Source organism: Lithobates pipiens, unplaced genomic scaffold, assembly GCF_037356315.1.
Source record: "Lithobates pipiens isolate NorthernLeopardFrog02 unplaced genomic scaffold, aLitPip1_a1.2 Scaffold_23, whole genome shotgun sequence".
Classification (NCBI taxonomy): Eukaryota; Metazoa; Chordata; class Amphibia; order Anura; family Ranidae; genus Lithobates; species Lithobates pipiens.
This window is the reverse complement of record NW_027507785.1, coordinates 209,878,198-209,902,544: the sequence shown is the minus strand read 5'-3', so window position 1 is coordinate 209,902,544 and position 24,347 is coordinate 209,878,198. Positions and strand designations below refer to the sequence as shown.

The 24,347-nt window shown below is 37.0% G+C and overlaps 1 protein-coding gene across 7 annotated transcripts in view; it reads right to left on the bottom strand.

The window, feature by feature from the left end:
* Positions 1–1,238: 1,238 nt before the first annotated feature.
* Positions 1,239–24,347, bottom strand: part of COL11A1 (collagen type XI alpha 1 chain) — a 260,086-nt gene continuing 236,977 nt past the window's right edge. For all 7 annotated transcript variants that reach the window (XM_077452794.1, XM_077452798.1, XM_077452796.1 and 4 more), the window contains 14 exons: positions 20,384–20,437; positions 18,892–18,945; positions 18,695–18,802; positions 17,770–17,823; positions 16,231–16,284; positions 15,016–15,123; positions 14,763–14,816; positions 14,056–14,091; positions 13,732–13,785; positions 12,996–13,242; positions 12,101–12,213; positions 10,523–10,591; positions 9,664–9,897; positions 1,239–2,418 (listed from right to left, as the gene is read on the bottom strand). In XM_077452794.1, the coding sequence (XP_077308920.1) occupies positions 2,272–2,418; positions 9,664–9,897; positions 10,523–10,591; positions 12,101–12,213; positions 12,996–13,242; positions 13,732–13,785; positions 14,056–14,091; positions 14,763–14,816; positions 15,016–15,123; positions 16,231–16,284; positions 17,770–17,823; positions 18,695–18,802; positions 18,892–18,945; positions 20,384–20,437 (1,386 nt within the window). In that variant the 3' untranslated portion in view covers positions 1,239–2,271. The remainder of the gene's footprint in view (positions 2,419–9,663; positions 9,898–10,522; positions 10,592–12,100; positions 12,214–12,995; positions 13,243–13,731; positions 13,786–14,055; positions 14,092–14,762; positions 14,817–15,015; positions 15,124–16,230; positions 16,285–17,769; positions 17,824–18,694; positions 18,803–18,891; positions 18,946–20,383; positions 20,438–24,347) is intronic.

Genomic DNA, 24,347 nt, shown 5'->3' with positions numbered 1-24,347 from the left:
TTAACTTCTGCTAGCAGCCAAAGGGGTTAAAAATGCATGTGTTGCGGTGCTTCTGAAGTGCTTTTCAGGCGCTTCAGAAGCGCTGCCCATTTATTACAATGGGCAGGGGCTGCGTAGGAGCGCTGTATACAGCGCTCCTACACCGCCTCAAAGATGATGCTTGCAGGACTTTTTTTCCTATCCCGCAAGCGCAAAGGCAGTTTTCATGCGCTTTACTGGCGCTATTTTTAGCTCTAAGATAGCAGCACTACATTACCATTAAAAGACAGACATGTTTTAAAGATAGGGTTAAAAAATCATGCCATGATACCAACTATCTAGATGCTTTACCTAATTTAGAGAAAATAAACTAGCTGAATTCGTTTCGGTCTTTGCTTAATAACTGGGTTGACATGGGTGCCTCTGATTAATTATAGCAAGGGTTACTATGACTTACATCAAGAAGAACAGTAGAAAGGGTACCCAATATATATATATGTTCAAGCATTTGTAAAAATATTTTATTATACACTACAATTCAACCCAAAGAACCCAACAAAAACTACATAACTAACCCAAGAACGTGCAGACATATGTGCATTATGGTAGCTTTTCTCATACTGGAAATGTTGGATATATGCATCAACAATATATTTTAAGAAATGAAAGGAACATTAAAGTAAACAAGACTTGAATTTATTGGCAACATTTTTCATATCGTCTGTGAGGTGACAATTTTTTTTTGTATAAAAAAGGACTTTCATCAGTAAAAGAAAAAATAATAATTCTATATCCTGTTAATTAAACGTCATGGGAAAATGAGCTAGTGGGATCTGAGACCAATTAATTTAACAGTTTATTTATGAAAGAGTAACAAACAATTTTCAAGTCTTACATATATTATGAAAAATAATTACAAAAGAATTTTATTTTTAATGTGAAAATCTTTATCTTTATTTTCCAGCTAAAACCAGAAAGGGGAGGAAAAAAATCCACATGATGTTCCTAAACAAATTTGGATGCCAAATTACTTGAGTATTTAATTAGCAGCCCCTCCTATGTTTCTTTGCAATCGGGTAGAATCACATGACCTCAACATATCCCATTACATAAATATAAAAGTTAATTATGATAGAACATTTTAGCACTGTCCAATATGTTTTACTTTTTAGTCTTAGCTTAAATTATATTTTCCAACATTCACGCTGACCACTGTTAATTAGTTAAGGATGCTTGTAAACACTGAACAAATGCATAACTAGTTTGGAGTCCAGTTTTAATATTAAGTGATTGAAGATGCACAAACCTCTATGATACAGAAATTCAAACAAACTTGAGTTGACCAAAGACTTCACACAGAATTGACAAATATCTTATACAGAAATATCTCTCAATACATATTTCCCCGACCACAAATAATAATTAAAAAAAGTTATTTTAGGTATATACATGCATGTCATGACATCCTGGAATGAGGTATTAGCACCATCAAATATTGCACCAAAATGGTTTCATATTGCAAAAGAAAAATGCAACACAAAAATAGGCAAATTTTGATTATCATTTTTTTTGTCTTCCAGTTTGGAAACCTGAGGCTTTATATATAGAGACTGTAAATATATATATATATATATTTATTTTGTTTAGCAACAGCAAATAAGAGAGGTCTTCCACATCAATATATACAAAGGGATTTTATTTGAAGTCAGAAAGAAGGGTTGGAGTCCACTGGAATTACACGTTAATTTGCACAATACAGACACTGTATCCTTTTTTACACAGTGGGGAACCTTTTTGGGGTTTTTTTTTCTCTTTGTTCTATGGCTCAACCCAGAGTCACATGCAAGTTTTGGAAAGGGACATGCAAGTGTGTAATAGGTATGCAGAATAATTACATGTGTACAGCATTTGATAAACCCATTTACAAGAAATGAATAGCACCTATTATAGATGAAGCCTGTTTTAGGTATTTTCCAGCACCAAAAGATTTCCATGAAAGGAGGACACGGCTGTCCTTACAGTATCACATCTAAGTCCTTCATATTTTGGCAAATGCTTTCTGGTTAAGTCATGTGATTCTGCCTGAGATGAGGATGGCTGGCAAATTCTAAGTAACTGCACTGAGCTTTTTTTCTTGTTATTTATCTGTTTTTTCTTCCCCTCTGCACAATCCGTATTCAAAACTTGCATGTGGCGAACACGTCTCTGGTGGTATCCAAAGCCTGACGCGCCTTTTTTTAGAAAATCATTTTTTACACATTTTTTTAGAAGCTCCTTGTCCTCATTCCAGTCTCAACCTAAGAAGCAGGCTGGCCCAACCTCAAATCCAAACTTCTGATTCTGATCCCCAAAGTCACTGATCATAACATCTGCTAGAGGCAATTGATCTATCTTTAGGGTGTTGATTTCCAGGACTGTCCGTGCGTATCCTTTCCTCAGCTGGAAGAGATGAAACAAAAGTGTAAGCACACAATGGATATTTAATAACTAAACCAATGTAAATGTTAGCAATGTGCTGGATCTCTAAATATTATTGCTGCTACTGTAATTGTATAGCGCAATATATTGTTTCAAAATACCTATAATCCTAATGGGCAATTTAAAGGCATGGTTCTCTTTACTCAATTAATTAGCTGGAATGCACTGTAGAAAGCAGTAACTCTGGACTAAATAGGATGCCACATGGCATATTCAATTATAATATAATTATCACATAATCGCGCAATACTTTTTCATGTGCTATTTTATTAGGCCATGAACACCTGCAGCTTAAATCTATACAGCCTACAAAGGCAGGAAACAAAATTACAATGCTGTATATTTCACCTATACAAATATACAAAATGCATTGGTATGACTAGGCAGAAATATTAAGAACTTTTATAAGTTATTGAATAGTGGGAACGTTCTATATCTATTAAAGCAGGGGTTGACAAACCCTGAACTGAATACTTGGGTTGGCACATGATGCTCTCTGAGCTGCTACACAATGGCTTGACAGCTTTCTAGTAAATTACAAAGCCTGGCCCACCCACTTCCATGATGTAAGTGAAAGCCTGTACTGAGGAAGTCTGTGCATATGTATGCATGTCTGTGGATTCAGGTGCTGCTAATGCTAAGAAGTTTTCAGTGACAAGCTTAGTGTTTTTCTGAAGGAAAAAAAAACTGACATGCAGAGTGAAACATAAAGTGGTAGAGGAATTTTGAGATATAGCTGTATACCTGGCAGGAATCTCATTTGTCATTTGATAATTGGAACCTCACCTTATAGTACTTGTTACTCATTCACAAAAAAAAATGACATAGTAAATAAACATATACATATAGACATGTAGACAAATATTCATTAAAAATAAAATCCTATGATGTAAATCCAACATCAATTACATCTTCCAGTGATGTTAAACCATTGTGAACCACAACAAACAAAAACAAGACAACCCGCACCAATGGTTCTCTCCCACCAGACTCTTACCACAAATGACAGCTCCCTGACTGTTTTTTGAATGTTAACATGATGCTGACTGACGTCATTGACTACATATAGTCATGACTATATATCAGTGACATCACCTGAGATCCACTTTGTTTACAAGAAGCAAGCCGGAGATCAGAAATATAATTTAGTAGTAATTTTTTTATTTTGTCACTTTTGTGGAAGTATGGAAGTACATCCTTATGTTGATAGAGTTCAAAGCACTCCCAGAGCATGCTATTTAAAGGAATTGTGTAGTTATAATGTTGTTCTTTAATTATGCCTTATTAAAAGACCTGCTGCCCAAACAGTATATATATATATATATATATATATATATATATATATATATATATATATATATATATATATATATATATTTTTTTTTTTTTTTTTTTTTTTTGCATTGGTACATGTCCTACTTGACAGTACCCATGTTCTTTTTTACCGAAAGCTTGCAAACTATCTGTGACAAGCACCATAAAATAAATTACAATAGTCGACCCCCATAGATTTCAATGGAGTTTGCACACATTTTCAAGTTCACAAACATACAGCGAACCAAACCTTTCTCAGTTCATTCACCACCATTCAGTACACAGTAAATATCAACATGTGTTGTTTGTGTACCAGTTAAAATAACAATTAAAGAGTTTAACTTGCCATCAACAGCACAACTCTGAGTGCAAAAAAAAAAAAAACTATACAACTATGTTCACTAACAAGTCCATTGTCTAATGCTTGTAAATTGGCACATAATGTTGAAAAGGTTCATGAACTTTGTACTAAAAAATACATTGAACATTTCCATTCCAGAACTGGCAGAGTAGTTTTCCTTTTTTTTTTTTTTTTTTTTTTTTTAAGAATACAGAACAAGATTTTGAGATAATGGGGTTGATTTAATAAAACTGGAGAGTGCAAAATCTGGTGCAATTGTGCATGTAGCCAATCAACTTCTTACTTACTCAGTTAAGCTTTGACAAAAAAAAAAAGGAAGCTGATTGGTTTCTATGCAGAGCTGCACCAGATTTTGTACTCTCCATTTTTAGTTAATCAACCCCACAGAGTGTAAGTAACTATCTTACCTGTATTGGTTTTATTTCAGTAATCAAATACCAGACATTTTCATGGTTTTTCATTTTGCATTAGGACAAAATAAGGATTTTTCACTAAATCAATAGCCAATGTCAGTATAGTTTGAGGCTATATTTTGCTCTTCCCACAAAAAGATTATATTAGTAATACGTATTAATTAAATTTTTTCATCACCTTACTTTAGTCATCCAGAAAAAAGTAAATAAGTGAATATCAATGCGTACATATCCTCTTTATTCTTTTTACTGACTAGTGGAATATTGCCAAGCAAACTGGTTGGAATTGGATCGCTGGAAGTTTCCCCTTGTACTGAATTATTAAGTAAGCTCTATAACAATTAATAATGAACTTTCTACCTGGTGATACTAAACTAGTTTGTTGTCATTTTTCTTGTCATCCTGCTGCCACAATTTTATAGCTCTGCTTTTTGTTTTTGTTTGCTTGCATGATGGTTGCCTGTTGACCTCCTACCCCAATGTTGATTCAACTTCTTAAAACCAATACATTTTCACACACACAGTCAATGATTTAATATTTCTCTTTTTGTCTTGGTGATAATATGCTCATAATGGCCCTTTTTCTCTATGTGCAGGGATGCCTATGTTAATGAAATGTTGCCATTGCCACCTTTATATATGTCACAATTCTCCTCCCCTTGTGTCTTTCCTTCCATGCTGGAGATTATGTGGGTCTGAGAAAGAAGCGTCATCACGTGGACACTTCTCAAGCCACTGCCCCTTTACACTGTTGAGTGTCATTCTATTGGACTCCCCTTTATTGAATGCCCTCTTACATCACTATTCGCGATGGTGTGAGATACTGGGCATGCGCGATGACGCATATGTGATGCGTAAGTGATGCAGTGCGTTACACGATTTGGAGTCAAATGTACTTTAAAGAGAGGCAGATACAGCTGTCTCTCTGGCATTCTGTGGGGACACCTGTGCTACTTAGACTTGGGAGGAAAGGTGAGCTAAATAGAGTCTATCAAAACTCATGAGGACATTGGCTTTGTTGCACTGATGCTGTATTTTGTTTAAATATCTTTAGGTGTCTTTTTGGGTATCCTAGGTATCCTATTGAGGGCATGTGAGCTAGGCTCTATAAACAAAACCCCTAAACGAGGAATACTTTATATCCCGTTGTTAGGTGGGTACCTTTGAAGAATATAGGGATAGAATCCCGCTGAGCTTGCTACTCCCTTATATAGCTCTCCCACATTATATTAATTTCATTTTATAGGCCTTTTTCACCAATTGATGAGTGCTAACCCTAACAGATGAATATATCTCAAGCGTACTACTCTAGAGAGATACATACTATACTCTTAGTAAGCACTCTAGTGGATTTTTTAATGCAGAGTATTGTGCATGGTAATAGCTCTATATGATTCGATTTACTTAATGGAGGTATATACTGTGTACAACCAGATATCTACTTTTAATTAGTGACTTGAATTTGGCTATCCTCCTTATTTCAGTCCATGTGCTCTAACCTGCACATATAATTAATTCTTTCTGGGTAAGACCTACCATACAAACTATATGATTCCTATGTACTCTTAGATTGAGACATCTTTTATATATAAAAACAATGTTTAATTATAGATTCATCGGGGGTTTTGGTGAAGGCTGTATATGCTTCATTGTTTACCCCAAATGTGGAGGCCATACACATATATTGACCAAACAAATTTCCTAACAACATGACTGGATACCCGGCAAGACTGTCTTTGAGTCATAGTTTGTGATGCGTGGTGTCCCCTTATATTGTGATTAAAGGTCTATCAGGCAAGCGTATATACGCTGTTATATTTATGTGTGATATATGTTTCGTTTTCAAGATGTATACGTATTTTATATATTTTTATAATATTTTTTTTGCATACACATTGATTTATTATTTTGGATATTAATACGTTCTTTTTTCTGCTTATATTTTAATTGTGTATCAGCACCTGTCCAGTGTCCTGAGGAAGCTATCAAATTGTGAAACATGTTGACAAGCGAGCGTGGACGCATCGTTAGATCATATCTTCTTATATGGATACAACTATCTATATCTATACATCTACAAATGTTCTATATATGCAAGGATCCAACCTTCATGTTTGCTGTATTGGGTAGCTGTTGACTGTGTGGAATATTAGGGTGGTGTTTCTAATGTTTATATGTTTTTTAATCTATTTTTGTAATAAAGACAATTTTTGTATATTCACTGCCCATGATGTTCCTGCAAAGTCTGCTTTTTTTTTTTTAAATTGTTCTCAATCCTTACATATACTTATTGGATGTTGGCATAGTGGGGGTCTTCCCTTTCTTTATAGTTCTGCCCCCATTGTTACTGTCAAAACACCCTGATAGTAAGAAATGCACTTTGAATGCAAACTATCTGGTCTGCCATTTATATTTATCCGCACAGTATGTTGATTGTTGAAATCATTAGGCTTAGAAATATTTCCATAAGTCAATAAAGTGGTTACATCGATAGAGATATCTAATTGCTTTATGTTTACTGTAATATTTAGTACTGATTTAGAACAAATTAAAACACAGGTCTATCAAAAGCCACGGAGAAGCAATTAGTTTTGCTCATTTATAAATAGGATGTGTGTCTAGTGGTGTGGAAAACACTTTTCATAATATATGTGCTGAACAAAGATGCTTCCTGAGTGCAGACAGGGAAAATTACTTATTCAAAACAATATCCTGTATATATATATATATATATATATATATATATATATATATATATATATACAGTATATAGTGTTTCATTTATTATACCAAACTGTAATTTGTATTTTGCATCCTGTTTCTTTCTCTTTTATTATCAACTTTACCTACTATGAAACTACTTTACAATTGGTACTGTCAGTGAGGAGTATTGATATTTTTAAAATACTCTTGGACGTGCATCTTAGTGAACACAAAATACAGGGATATGGAAAATGATTATCAACACTGACACACAGGTTGAACTGGATGGACTATTGTCTCTATTTACCTTACCTACTATGAAACTATCATTTGCAAAAAGTACATTGTACAACGTAATTAATCAGCTAAGGGCTAAAGTCAATATCATGCATCGTGATAAATGAATAGCAACATGTTTAGCATTTATCCATGTTCTGGTTGTCCAGCAATCACCACTGGAAATGGACACTTTGAAACTCAAGGTGTTGCTCAGTTCCCCCCAATGCAATTGCAAAGTCCGAATGAAAAAAAGCTTCCCATGAGCTATCATGCTATCAAAGATGTAAATAGCTTGAGGAGAGTTGAGCATCTTCCCGAGTGCATGGTGTCAATTATTAATGGTGAGCAGTTTTCAGTGATGATCGCTAGACAGTCGGAGTATGGATAAATATCAAACATGGTGCTGTCTATTTATCAAGGTGTACATGTTATATGGCTGTTTAATGTTCATACAGTAATTATAGGGTGACCTTCCACTTTAAAGTTGAATTTACTGATATTGTATACAGTATTATTGTTGTCTGTCCATTCTTGTGTGTTGGGAGATAAATAAAGAATCAATCTATACTGTACATAATGAAAGAGATTGATTGTGAAATTTTTTGCTTATGGTCACCTTCATGCGGCACTCATGGCAGATATGAAAACTCCAGTTGATACAATTCTGTCCTGTACATTGGCCTCATTGTTAGTACTTCTGCCTTCCCTGGTTTATATCGCAGTCATTACACTATCTGTGGGTATTAATGCTCTCCATGTGCTTATGTTGTTTTTCTTCAGGTACATTCTGCATGTATGTATGAGACCTTAGATTGTAAGCAACTGGAGGGCAGAGTCTGATGTGTATGTGCAGTGTATGTAAAGTGTTGTGTAAATTGTCAACACTATATAAATGCCTGTAATAGAAATATAGGTCTGTATGCTTTAAAAACTGGGTCATAGTAATATGGAGTTGTTTGAGGCTAGTGCTTTGGAATCCTGAAGTAAGCAAAATTAAATTAATAATTTCAATAAATGTAGGAGAAAAAAATCTGGGAGGGGGAGAGCCCAGTCCAATGACCTGTGAAAGTCATGTAATTGGCCTCTGCATTATGCAGAGAACAACTTAAGGAATACCACAGGCCCCACACACAAAGTAGTATCTGCTGTTTGTTATAAATAGGCCCCTTTTTTAATGCAACAATTGTCACATGTCCCGAAGCAGTCCTGGGGAAGGAGAGGCAGGACTCTTATAAAATCAGCCTCTACTTCATTGTACCTATGCTAACAATGAACATGCTGACAGGAGAGCATAGTGAGCAGAAGGATGATCTTAGTATTCTTTCTGAGTGAATCTATTGCTGCTGGCTGTGCGGCATCTATTTTACTACTGTGCTTGCTATCATTAACAAATTTCATACAAACTACTTAGCACCATACAATTATACTGAGAGGTGGGTAGGGGATGAAACCAAGGAACGGTGCTCAGAGGTGGGTAATGGGCGGAGATAAGAAGTGACTCGAAGGGGCAGTTCCTGCACCTATTCTCTGAGAAAAAAAGCCCTGGTTGTGGTAATGTCCAAGCTAGGTTGTGGATGTAGGTTGATTGCCTGGCTATGCAGTGTGGCAGTGGGGCCTGGATTTAAAAAAACTAAAAAACATTTTTTTATTAAATTGAAACAATAGTACATATTTTGAGTTATTATTGTAAACTTTTCTAAAAGTAATATGTAATGTGGCTTTCATATTTTACTTTATTGTTATTCAATGTTTCACAAGCATGTATCGTATATACAGAATTTCGTATTTCTCCCTCTAGTGTCTATCTGTATAGTAAGCACTGCAGTTAGGATTTTTGCTGAGTGATTGCTAGGATAAAATGTACAGCTGTCTAGAAAGTGTACTGATTTTGATTAATATTATTAGACTCGACTCTAAGCTATACTGAGAAAGAAGAACAGTAAAGAATAGTGGATGCAGTACTACTAAGCAGAAGGTACATTTCAAACTGCAAGCAGAAAAAAAAGTAAACAAAAAAAGAAACAGTAACAATCCCTGATATGATTATTTATATAAACCGTTCAAATTCACATGCATATTACAAAAACTTTTAAAACTGTGTGGGGTTTGTGTTATCTAGATGACTTATATACTTACTGCACATCCATCATGTAGGGCTGTAATGAAGGGACTGTTGTCATATGATATTTCCTCATCATTTGATCCTAGGAATCGCAGGGCCTTGTCATAGTTGTTGCTAACAGCGTCGTGCCAGGCCACTGACTGGTGACAGCTGTATGTAAAGTTCTGGCGGGCAGAGGCACTGAGAAGTCTTAGGAATGTCATCTGAACTTGGTTAATGTTGTTACCCTCAACATCCACATAGGAAAGCTATAGAGAAAAAGTAAGCATGATGTTCAAACTGATAATATGTAAGAACATATATGACAATCTTACAACGATTTTAGCATTAAAGTGTATATAAAGGCATTTTTTTTCTTTTGTTTTTGATCAAGTGGAGAAGATTTAGACCCTCTGCAATTTTTTTTTAATGGTGTCTGTGTTCATATTGGGAAAAGTCACCACTCTTCACCACTCTTACTGCGACAAAGAGAAGGGTAAGCCAAGATTTTAGACTTGTTACTAGAGCAAGAGACAATGGTAATTCATCAATGGGGGGCAAAGATAAGATGATTATTCCCTTCACTTTGTTTACTCTCATTTTCTATTGTCTCTACAGGTGGGGTAGTGAATGTAAATTTCCCCAGTGGGACAGAGACGGCTTCTACTGTTAAAAAATTTACACATGCAGTGCAGTTGAGCACTTTGCATTTTTTTTACTGCTGTGACGTTATCAAAAAGACATGATGTTGACTATAGATACACGATTTTTGCATATACAAAAATATAATACCGCTCAAAAGAAAACAACTGAATTATATTTAAAAGCAGTGTTGAATAACCAAGATACATGCAGTAGGTAAAGATTATTAAGGAGGTCATGAAAATGGCATACCAGTTTTCCTCTCTTGAATTCACTGAACCAGGAGCCAGGGTTTTCTTTTGGCCAAGATGAAATTCGCACCTTATTTAATAGAGAGAGGACATGATCAACTGAAGCTTCATTAAAGTGAATCATTTTTCCATATATTTTCAGTATTCATGTATTACATTTAGTAGTAGAAATACATTTTTTGAACATTCATTTTTTTTTAATCAGGTATACAGTAGATAAAATGTGGTATATAAATATTTTATATATACCCTTTTGCATCCAGCTGAAAGTGGCAAATTAAAGTTTAGATCCCTAGGGTTTTGGATTGCGGGATGACTGCTGAGCTAGGATCACCTGCTTGCAGAATTTTTTTTTGCACACTAAATAAGTTAGCTATATGACTCAAAGGAGGAACACTGTACTCCTCCTATCCCAGTAGTGACAGTGATATCTTCATCTTCAGTCAGCCAGAGAAAACCAGTGAGCAAGTGCCAGAATAATTCTGGGCTCTCTTTATAGACAGCCTAGACTGCACACCAGATGCACTTTGTATTTATCGTTTGATTGCAAGATAAGTACTTTGTATGAATTATAAAATTGTGGTGTAAAATTATCATTCATACATTTTCCACAACAATTAAAAAAACGGACCTATAATATTGTAGTTAAGACAGATAACAACCAATAAATCATTTTAAAAAGCATCAGATGGACCTGAAAGTTTACTAAATATACTGTAACCCAATGAATATTTATTTTGTACCACAACAAACACAACTGATAACTAATTAAATTAGGGGAAACTGATTTTGATTAAAAAATATGTCTCTCATATCCATGAATAGCTATTTTAAAAAAGTGCTATTGTTTGCTCAATAAAATAGCTTTTCCTTTTTTGTAATACTTCTCTGTGATTTGGAACTTCAAGTACATTTTAAAATATGCCCCCGTCTGATTGCGTGCTGTATATAGACAACATTATTAATTGGAGTCTTTACTTAAATTTGCACCAGAGCAAAGCTGTTAGTTAAACTAAGAACCAAACTGACCCACCTACCCTGTGCTAAACCCTCCATTCATGCTGCTCTCTCACCACTGCCTCAATAAATATGTCAGTAATCAATGATAATAGCAAATATTGTTGGCAATTAAACAGTCTATGGTCCCCTCCTGATCCCACATGTGACAATGATGGTGCTTAATAACTGGTTGCTCAGGTAATAATTGTTTCAACAAGGGGAAGAATAGGGCCATGTCTTGTGCCATGTCTTGTGCCATGTCTTGTGTTATGTCTTGTGTTGTTCCCTTCTTTAATATCCAGAATTATTGGGGTTTCTAATGAGCAACGCTGGTAATTACAATCCAGGCAGGGTGGCTATAAAGGTAACTTCAGGCACCAGCAGGTGCCTACTACAAAATGGGATGCCAGATTTGGCTTTTAGTTTATATGGCAGGTTTGCGTTCATTGTCTAGTCCTCACATTCTTATGTTCAGGAACCTTTTATTGATTTCTTTAGGACCAGAGATTATCTAAGGAAAACTCTGTGTTATTCTAACACTAAGAAGGTCATAATGCTAAATAAGGAGAGTTTCGCTTACTACTTCTGACTTCTTGTCTGCATAGATACAGGTCTCCCCTCCGGCTGTGAAGTTGCAGTACACTTTGAATGAGTCTCCAGAGCAGCCCTGGTTTGGATCAATCCAATATTCACCTAGAGGGAAGAAGAGAAGGGCTTATTATAAATCATAAAACATGAAGAAAGATTTAGCTGTTTTTTTCCTTTGATGCAAGTGAACTGAATGCCATCTTTCACCTTCTTTTTTGTCCTTTGTATAAATAGGAGACTGCAAGCTGTGTGCACAGCCAATAATATTATACAGCAGTTGTCATTTTTGTACATATATTTTTGTTTTACATATTAAAAAAAACTGCTATGATCAAATTCATAGAAATTTAGTTATACATGGAAGAGAACAGGTTAAACTGCCTGATATTGCACTTGATTTGCAACTCGCATAAATTGCATTTGTTATGTTTGTAGGCCGATTATAGCAGATGATGGAACAATGGACCCCACACTGCAGATTACATGTGATGAATTGCTCACATCATTGGGCATTACCGCTGAGAAAGCAGGAAACAAGATAAGCTGGGATTCAAAGACAGGCGCTGTATACATTATGCTGAACTTGGCTGGTCACTGGCAGGGACACAATTAAGGTATGCAAAATGTTTGATGCTTTTCTTTGACAGATAGGGAAATAAAAACACAACATGAATATTGTCATGTGAAAATTGTTTGTTTATGTTAGATGTTGTTTATCTACAGAGTTGTTGGTTTGGTGTTTGATCTTGTAAGGATATTACAAAAATTATTTTACATGGGCCTATATTAAATGCATTTTTCCATAAACCTGTAACTATCAAAATGTATAAGCAAAGACATAAAATACTGGAAAAGTTAAAAACTTGTCTTTTCTTGTTTTAACATACCATCAGGGAACTCTGGGTGAGAGAGCTGGAGATCTTTGCATGTTCTAGCAGGATTGTTCTGGGATCCTTCTGGATATTTCATGCGCTCTATGTCTTGTTTCAGAGAATTTAAGGAAACAAAGATCTCATCCATTCCATCATAATCCAAAATATTGTCTGCTGCATCTGCCATCATGCCATCAGGGGATCTTCTGGTCTTCCTTGGTGATTGGATAGGCAGTGGCTGGATGACTTCTCCTGGTGGTCCCTATAAAATGTAATATTTACAGTAGCTAAGTGGTTAGCACTTACACCTAACTGCACTAGAGTCATCAGTTTGAACCCCAACCACAGCACTACCTGTCTGTAGTTTGCCTGTTTTCCCTGTGCATGTGCAGGTTTCTTCCCACACTCCAAAGTCATGCTAGTAGGCTAGTTGGCCCCTGTCTAAACTGACCCCACTATGTGTATATATAAATGTGAGTTAGAGACTTTAAATTGTAAGCTCCTTGAGGCCAGGGACTGATGTGAATGTACAATATATATGTAAAGCATTGCATAAATTGACACTATACAAATACCTGTAATAAATACATTACTATTGGCTTGAATTAAACTACAAACATCTATTAATCCCGTCATCAGGATTTTAATAAATAGTCCAAATTCCTTGTCATCAAGCACAATATAGTTCCAAGTGTTATGTGTTGTCACCCATGGGTGAAAAAAATAAATGTAGGCTTAAAAAGATACTTACTGGTGGTCCAGGAGGTCCAGGCATACCGCCATCTCCCTTCTGACCTGAAGGACCCTGTTGGTAGTATAAAATGCAAAATTGCAGTCATAAAAGGCTAAGATAAAAGTAAATGCCCATAGTTAAAATCCTAGGGGCTGTTTGGTGTGTTATTTAAGATCACAGTTATTCATTTGGAAAGGTTAAAGTATTCAACAAGAACTAGAAGTAGATTTGTGAACAGAGAAAAACACAATAAGTATTGCCCATAGTCATAGAAATTATGTAAATACACCACTAAGTTATTGAGCTAGCATTTCAGATAAACAGTAAAACAAATATACTTACACTTGAACCCTTTGAACCTTTTGGACCTTGAGGACCCTGTGGGCAAAATACAGAGAATGATTATTTGTAATATAAACACAAGTTTGTCTTAATAAGTAGCACAGCCGTTTCAAGGCTAAATAAACAGCAACTAATACTTGAAGTCCTCATTTGTTGATAATGTTACATTTCTACATTGCCACATTATATTGATGGGCTATTAGATTTATCTACTACTGTGTTTGAAAGAATATAGATGTATTGGTGCCCTTTAAAATTGGAAGGTTGTTTAGTATTAGAGGTAAGCTTGTTTGACAGAGTACACAGAACAAATGACTAACACAGGGGCACTAAAAGCAGGAATAGAAATTATTTAACTAGGTACGTCCATACACCTGATGATTTCTCTACATTGCTGAAGCTGGGGCTCTAGCATGAAAGTAGCTTTGGCTGCCTAACCAGTGGAGACAGTGGAGTACTGTAGAAGTATGGTGGTTGTATCTGAGCGCCCTGGATATCCGACAGCCCCTAGGCTACTGCCTCAGTTGCCTTGTGGATGATCCCACTGTGCTATACTATGGATGCAAATATAAGTCAGGTCATTCATTTATTAGCTTATGCTTTTCTATTAAAAATGTAAAATGTTCATGTCTATGGCCAGTTTATGATGCCAAAGTTATGTGTATTATGTGTTGGAAATGCAGATGAATGATTCATAAAATACTTACAGGTAAACCTGGAGGGCCAGGAGGACCATTTGGACCAGAAGAACCACTGACACCCTGATTGAGATAAATACATTATTAGAAAAATAAGGAAACTAAAGTATAACTAAGCAAAGCTGGATGGTTTTGAAATTAAAATACTGCAATATACATATTGCACATGATAGAATATTGAGTAAAATAAATTGCTTAAAGATTTGTTTAGGACTCCACAAATACCATTAAAGGGGTTTGTTGAGACAATTTGCACACTTACTCCATCACCCTTGAATCCGGGAGTTCCCTGTGGACCTGGAAGTCCTCTGTCTCCCTTCTCACCCTGTTCTCCAGGAGGACCTATCAGACCAATCAATCCAGGATGTCCCTTAATGGATAAAAAAAATGTAAGATTTAGTTCAAAGACAGTGTAGCCCACATAACTAATCAGCAGTATGTTTATACAATACATATCAAATATAAGAATAGTGGATACTTAAATGAATAGCTGCACATTTTATAAGTGTGAATTGTCATCTACTGTTGCAATCCAGACTACACACATACTTTATTTCATACTAGATCCATGCTTGCTGCAATCAAAGCTTACCTAGGCTATTATATGTTATGATGTATGCAAATATAAGGAGTACTATTCATTTCCCAGGAATCTTGTCAGAAGGATAATTACATCATTCTCTACAGTGCAGAATATAATGGCTAGGTAGGTATGTATTTTTTTACTACCATCATATCATGTTTTCAAATGGGGCAAAATAATAATCTGACCTCCATTTTTATGTACGTAACATGTGTTTTAAATACCTGTGTTTTTACAGTGCTCCCATTATTGAATATTTGTTCATTTCATAAATCCTTCTTAGTAATATATTATCGGTGGGTCACAGCTGCAATGTCATGCCCCCCCAGACAAGCCCTACTGTTTTCAGCCTGTACCTGTATGTGCTGGTTTTGAAAAGTGACAGCAGGTGTAGAGAGAGAGACCCCTGGTCACTGTCACAGGGGGGAGGATCAGGGGGAGGTGTTGCAGGGGAAACTGCTGTTATACATTGCATTCTAAATATGGGTGTAATGTGTGACATGCTCCAAAAGGTGGACTTAGCCTTTAAAAGACACAAAGCTCTGGAAAATGATTTCTAATGACAGTGTTATCATGTGCAAAAGTAATAGATAAAATACCTTTCAGTATTTAAAATGTTAGATAACATTTGCCTGATTCAGCTATTTTTTTCAGTCAGATTGAGCGGCAATATTATGTCTGACCATTGTCAAGGCATTTCGCTTGCTGTCCAGATTGCTATATTTCTCTCCTGGGATAAGCAACACTTGATCTTCTTCTCCTCATCAGTCACTCAAGTGTATGTATATTCCCTTATAAATTCATGTATATAAAGGCATCACAGCTACAGGTACCTTCAGCTAAAGAAATCAACCCTTAAGCTGAATAATAGCAAAATAATTGTGTGTTTCTTACCTTTTCACCCTTGGTGCCGGGGTCACCTTTCAAACCTAGAAGTCCAGGAGGTCCCTAAAATAGTAGTATATATTTTAACAAAATTGTTCTACAGTTTAAAAAAGACAAATGCAAAGTGAATGTAAGTGATTATCACAATAGCTCCCCAAAAAACATGTATTTTGGAGTACAAAGATAAATAAATGTTTTGAGCCCCAATATATAGTTATTTATGTTCATTTTATAAGGGTGTATTGAAGAACACATTTTTAATGAAGGAAGAACACATTTTAATGGTCATATAGCTGGTATGAATCACTTACCCATCCCTTCAATATCATGGTAAATAGCTATTTTTAACTGCTTTCCGCCTGCCCTATATTCAAATGATGGTCGAGCAGGAGCTTTCCCATCCTGGGTGGACATCAAATGACATCCTCCCAGTTGCACACCTCTTGAGGGCTCAAGCTGGAGCACCGTGGCTCAGTCTGTCACCCTCTGTATCCAGTGTATGACAGATTGCTTTACCAGGCCTGCCCAGTACCATGTGATCGCTGTGACCAATCACAGCGAACACATGATAGTTATACACAATGAATAGCTTTTATTCAAAGCCATTCATTGTGTCCAATTTGATGATTTCTGTGACTAGTCACAGTGATCACGTTGTAAAGAGAGGGCCAATCATAGCACATCTGTATAATGTGATAGCTGTGGCCAATCACAGCTATCACAATAATACACACTGGCAATGAATGGATGCCATTAAAAAAATGATTGCATATAACAGTGATAACCACTGTTATAAGCAATCATAGTGTAAAAAGAAAAAGTCTGACTACCTCTCAAGAGTAGTAGTGTCACTATGGTAACATTGTGCTGCTGAGGTCACAGTATGAAAATAAAATTGTAAAAAAAGAAGAAGAAAAAAAGTTAAAAAAATGAAAATTATAATTTTTTTTAACATACTGTCACCAGTCAGTATCCCCGATCACTACCACATCACCACACCAGTTATATGATAATGCTGTAATGCTCCGGACATTATGTAAAAAAATGTGGGTGGAAAAAACAAATTCATTTAATTTCTTCATTTTCCGAAGAGTTGACAACTTCAAAAAATTCACAATATTTATAATTTCCTATCATTTTAGGGCCTCAAAAAAAAATGAGACAGGCAGTTAGTACATCTGGATTGATACATTTTCAAATATACACAATAGTTGGTCGCCTTTAAACTTTCACATAGACTAAATAATATACAATGATTTGGGTTATTTTAACCAAAAAATGTAGCAGAATACATTTTTGCCTAAATTTATGGAGAAAGATTATTGATTTACAACATTTTACAACGGAAAAACTATTTTTTTTGTTTTTTTCAAAATTTTTGGTATTTTTCATTTATTTAGCAAAAAATCACAAAGATATTTTTTTTTTATTTGGGTAGAGTGTTGTATGACTGAGTAATTGGCATTCAAAGTGTGAAAGTGTCTGGTATTAAAGTGATTAAGTAACAGGTGATACTTTAGGTCAAGAAAAGTCTTGCATATCACTTACCATTGGGCCTGGAGGTCCATCCTGACCAGGAGCACCAGGAAGACCTTGTTCACCCTGAAAGTAAAATAAAGATAAATTTAGACCATTAAGTATTTAGCACTAGATGTTAAAATAAGAACAAAAAACAGAATTGATAGCAAATGGAAGAGTAAAGAAAAATAAATAAATAAATAAATAAAAAAAAGTAAAAAAAAAAAAAAGAATTCATTTAATATATTTTTAACTATGTAAAGCATTTCAAATTTGTAAGATGTTTTCAATTTCCTAAACGCTGGGGGGGGGGGCAAAATATATCTCTTTGAGATCCCAATCATAAGACATGGTGATTTACAAAGGGGGTCTTATTTAACTGGATAATTGATTCTAATATTACTTTATTTTACATTATGGAAAATAGGAAGAATCAGAACACCTAAAGTGGTTTTAAAGGCACATTTTCTTAAAATAAAAACATGTTATACTTACCTACAATGGTATTGCCCAGAGCGGTCCCTTACCCCTCCTCTGGAGTCCCCCACTGGCTCTCTCTGCTCCTCCTCTCTGGATCCTCAAGCTGTGTGCTGAGGGGGCACTTGTGCAAGTGCGTCCATAGACACACACAACATCGCTTGGACAAGCCAGCCCATTTCCTCCTCACATGATTTGACTGACAGCAGCAGGAGACAGTGGCTCCCACTGCTCGAAGTGTATCCAGTGAGAAGAGGAAGGGGAACCAGTAATGGGACATTAGGAATGCATTATGGTAAAACATTTTTTGACTTTGGAACCACTTTAAGTGGGAACAAAGTCACTAACTATAGCAGGTTGAGTTTATCATTGAAGTTCCTAAGATATGAAATTACAATGACTGATTCAGCCTACCAGAAAACAACTATACAAAATGACTTTTGGTTAACAAAACACCAACTGAAAAAATTGAACTTACTACAGGTCCTGGAATTCCTCTCAAACCTTCAGGTCCTGGTTTTCCTGCAGGACCTTGAGGTCCAACAGGCCCTGTCTTTCCAGCAGGTCCTTCTGATCCAGGTTCACCCTAAAACACAGAAAAATTTACATATTGCAACAGCACAAATAGGCTGGTGTGAAAGAAGCGAAGCTTGCTCAATGTTTGAAAATCTTTACCTTTGCACCTTTCTCTCCTTGCCTTCCTTCTGCACCAGGAGTTCCAGGAGGACCCTAGAAAACAGTTTGGATGGATAAAATAGTTTACATGGAACTACATAGAAATATCTAGAATAGCTTACAGAAGATTAAGTATTATTTTGTAGCATGCTTACTTTATATCTTTAAACATGGAAAACCATGTAATGAAAATGAAGGCGTATAATCATATGTAATATAAGTATATGTAAACTTGTTATAGATGTCAGCTACAAATGGGCTGAAGTTTTAGAGCAGTACTAACTTATGAATATTGTTCAGTTATGTGTTTTTTTGTTTTGTTTTTTGCTAGGAACCAACACATCAATACTTTCTTTCCATTGTTATGGTCTTTGTTTTCCAACAACTTTTATACTGACATCAATATTCAATGATTTTTGCTTGCACATTCAAATAGGTGCCCCAACCACTGAAACTGTATAGAAACCATAGGTGTGCACAGCCTGTTGTATTAGAGTGTGCACCCCAAAGCTCAAGCACATATGCATGTGTATATATACTATTTTTTTTTATTATTACATTTTTTATTTTTTACTATTTTTTTTATTATTTATTTATTTTTACTTTTTTTTAGGAGCCCTATTAGGGGGCTTTGGTGAAATATTCAGAGTATAAACAAGGGGAATCTGTGCCACCGGAGGTGATTAGGGTGTGCTCAGGCACACCTGGCACACCCTGGGTGCACACCTATGATGGAAACAACTACCATATGTTTGGTATAAAATAAGTCATTTTATAGATATGCTATATAGTATAACCCATGACACACCTGATACAATATTTTAATAGAGCTCCCTTCCAATCATCATGGGTCCCATGGGTGTGGGTTTGGTTAAGGTGTAGATGTACATGATTCTGCCCTAGCAGCTAAGAAATAACAGTACTGCCCAAAGTACTGTACCATAGCAAACATGCCTACTATTGGAGTTTTGGGATATAGCTCAATCACTAAAACCCACCAATGATTTATTAACATCTTAACAATTTACCATGTAATACCTAGTGTAAATCAGCTACACACTTTCCTTTTTGGACCAGTACTATTAAGATGTATGCACTCATACATTCAAAAAGAGTGTGTGTAGAAGATTATTCATGTGTATGTCTGACCCTCTAGAAAATGTAAGGCCTAGTTATTGCCAGTGATTATTCCCTACCTATGTGTCTATTGATCTACAAATTATAGCTGAATCAATATTCTATTATACTGCACAATAATTATTCACCTCTATGAACTCACCTACCCATGGGTGTTTAAATATTTCCAAAGTTGAGGAGACTGTTTATTTGTAATAGATTTACATTTTTGTATCACTTTTTAAAAATTGGCAATTATTGGCATTCTTTGTTGTACATGATGTAACAGAATACATATGAGTACATACTGTATAACAAAGACAGTCTTTAGACAGAAAGAAAATACTTCTAAGGATAATATAATGTTAAAACTCACTCTCTTCCCAGGAGGACCAGGTGGACCAGCTTCTCCAGATGGACCAGGAGGACCCTGTAAAAAGTAAATGCATTTTTTTATTTTTCAGAAAAAAATGTTTTACTGCAACCTAAACCTGGTTTTGAGTTAATAATTCACATTGCTAGCATCTGTTTTAAAGAATGAGTGGCCAAGCTTGTTATTAAGCAATAGATTTCCACCAGGTCAGGTTCATCCAAAGATTCCCCAGTTATAGAAATATAAATAATTTGCTCACAAGTAAAACAAATATCCTTGTAAAATCTGAACAAATGGTTGTGTTTTTATTAACTATAGCATATACGGTACAGACAAAAATCTACTATGTAACAAAACGCTTAGATAATTTATTTTTATTTTTATTTTGTAAGGTCATACATTTGTATTTTTATATATCTGGAAAACGGTTAACCACTTGTTTATGCCTAAGGGATTTGGAAAGGTACTTTTTGCATAGCCAATCCTGCAGGCTCCTCCATCCTGCTAGACCAGTCCCCACAGCCTCTTCTGACATCATTAGCACAGATGCAAGGTCTATAACCCTGCATTGGACATCAGGACGCTGATGGACTGTCCACCGCTGGAGCATGGGGGAGCACCGTCTGATGGAGGAGCAGAGGATGGAATAGGTAAAATGCTTTTACTATCGCTTAGGCATAAATAAGCAGTTGAAGAGGAAGTAAAGTCTTCCTCCTTAATTTTACCTACAGGTAAGCCTATAATAAGGCTTACCTGTAGGTACTGTAAATATCTCCTAAACATGCACCGTTTAGGAGATATTTACTATTACTGTCGACATCATTGGCACATGCACACTAAAGGAACAGCCCTTCGTGACTTTTTGTCAGGGCCTGCGCCATGACCGGCGGCTACCACATACATGCGCGGGAGTGAGGTCATTGCGGCTCTGGCCAATGACAGCGCCGGAGCCCATAAACCAGGAAGTAACTCCGGGAAAGATGTCGACCCTGTCAGCAGTGTTCCCGCGCCAATTCAGGGCATTATTCTAAGGTAAGTATTTCATGATGCATACTAGCTCATTATGCCTTTGTCTTGCAGGTATTTTTATTTTTTGGATTTTTTTTTGGAGGTTTACAACCTCTTTAACCAAAAGCCCTACAGCTAGAAAGGAGTTTATGTTTTTTGGAGTTTAAAATAACTTAACAATATCTCGTTAAGCAAACACAGGTTTATAGCCTCACAAAAACAACAATTAGTGGAGTATTTTAGCCCATCCTAATATACAGTATAACAGTCCCTTAAAGAGGAAGTAAAGCCATGGCACATGTGTCAACTTTCCCTGTCTAAGGGTGGGTAATATCACTACAAGGAGGTTCGAGCCATCATCGGACACCACCATTCCTTGCTCCAGCTGGCGTGGGGTGAACCACCTCTAGGCCTGTCCCTGCAGAGCTGCAAGAATGCTCCGGTGTGGTTCCTGTCCCCTAAACACACCAGCTGAAGCACTGCATGGCACCTTTTAGCCTGACTCTGGGAATAGCCTTTTGAATGCTTAGGGTGTACCTGATGTTTAAAAGTAAATTCTGCAGAGGAGGGGATGGATGTGGCGGAGGAGGAGGAGAAGGAGGGGTAGAGCTCGCAGGTCTGGCATTACCACCAGCTGTATGGAGACGTGGGGGCACAACAAGCTGCAGCAACTAGCCTTGTCCTGCATCCTTTCGAGTTGCAAGCAGTGTTACCCAGTGTGCTGTGAACAAAATATATTGTCCCTGCCCATGCTTGCTGGACCATGTGTCAGCAGCAAGGTGAATTTTATGGCTGAGTGCCTTGCCCAATGATGCCAGAACATTCCCTTCCATGTGATGGTAGAGAGATGGAATGTCCTTACTTGAAAAGTAGTAGCGACTGGGAACCTGCTATTGTAGTACAGCACATTTGTGCAAATTCACAGAAGGGGGCAGAATCCACCAGGCTAAGAGGCAGAAGCTGGGCACATGGGTGGCAGGGACTGTATTTTTTTTCTGCTGCAGCAGATAGGGTAGAGACATTTACCAGCTATAGTCTAGAGCTGGTGGTGTGCTGCTGGCAGATGTGCTGCTTGGACCTGGGACACCCTGTGCTATACCATCATCCCTGTCAGTGGAGGTGATTACCACTGGAGACAACCTGGCAATACGCTGCGGCTTGGGGAACATGAATGCCAATTTGTCTACCAGTGTTCCTCTCTCTCTCTCTAGGCTCATGTTCCTGTCATCTTCAACCTCAGAACCAACATTTTAATTCAGTTGGCTGGGCATCCCTAAGGAGCAAGTGGCTGACGCTGTGTTCAAATAACACGGATTTCTCAATGGCTGATGTTGGGGCTATGGCAGGAATAGATGTGGACAAGGAGGCAGGTTTATCCACTCTGGCAACTGCAGGAGACTGCACACTTGTATCTGCTTGCATGACAGAGGATGAGGAGGATGAGGAAGGTTTAGTAAGCCAGTCCCACTACCTCCTCTGCATGCTGTGGCTGGATAGCACAGGCAAACTCACTAAACAGAGGAAATTGTCTGAGGACTGACTACCTTGTCTACCTTTGCCTGTGGACATATTTGTTGCTGGCCCCCTTACAGTGCCAAGGGAATGTTTGCCTTTCCTTGTTGTCCTCGCAGATATTATTGGGAGGGAGGGGGCAGTGTTTAAAAGCAAATGTAAAGAAGAAGTTGAAATCTGTATGTAGATGCACTTTAATCAATGTAAAGAGGTGTTTGGTGCACTTCAATTTGAGTACTCACACCACACAGACACACTCCACAGATGCACTATAATATATTGCAATATCATGCGCCAAACGTACAGTAACACACATAACTATATGGCATTAAATTGGCAGTAATGCACACAAAACTTTATGGCGTTAAACTGGCAGTAACGCACACAGAAGTAAATGGCGATTAACTGGCGCTATCGGAAATGTCCCTACTCTAGATGCACACTATGCAAAACTGGATGATGGTCCTCCTCGCTACACTCACTCTATTGCTAGACTGACACTAAACTAATATTCTGCACTGACAATTGCAGCAAAATAGCACAGTATAGCAGACTAATAGCACTGAAAATGGTTTAAACTCCCCTGCCCAACTTTACCACATGTAAAGCAATTTGCAATCACTTACTTGTAGGTGGCTTTAAAAATGTCACAAACCGTGCTGTTTAGGAGATATTGCCGATATCGGTTTCAGTGACGTCACTCGTGCACACTCATTTTGTCCCTGGTTTACGCCACACTCAGCAAGACATGTCTATGCATCTATGTGCCGTGCCTCTGAGAGCAGAGCTCCACGGCATCAGAATCCCATGAGATTCTGGTGTTCTTGAAACACTCCATGTACCAGCTACATCAAAGGGGGTGTGAATAAGGATATTCAAGTTTAACACTTGGAGGAAATTTGCATGTGTGCTCTTATTGGTTTGCCGGGCCGTTTCCATGGTAACGGTATACTAAAACGAGGCTGGGTTAATCTTTACTGAGCATGCCCCAGATTCTGTCTTGTTCAGAGAGAAAAGGGTGGAAGTACAGATGAGGCTGGAATCGGACATGTCGCTGGCTTAGGCAGGAACAGATAAAATAGAAACCAAGAGCAGAAACAGTAAGAAATATCCTAGAACGCTAATTATTATCCTGGTGCGTTTATAAATGCTATACATAGTGGCCATATGATTACTGGGAATATTTCTTCTGAGTTTACTTCCTCTTTAACAGAGCTCTGTTCTATGTCTCTCCATGCCAAAATCACACTGAAAATGGCTGCCATTGAAAGAAAACTTTTATACTGTGGGGCGGGAATGAGCCATGATTGGATAAAGTCATGATGACAGTGTCCAATCATGTCTCTGACAGTGCTCTGTGCCCTGATTGCCTGAAGCTTTCACTGCTTCAGCCAATCAGGGCTTGCAATGCACTGCGCAGCGTCGCAATGCATTGTGGTGGGTTCGG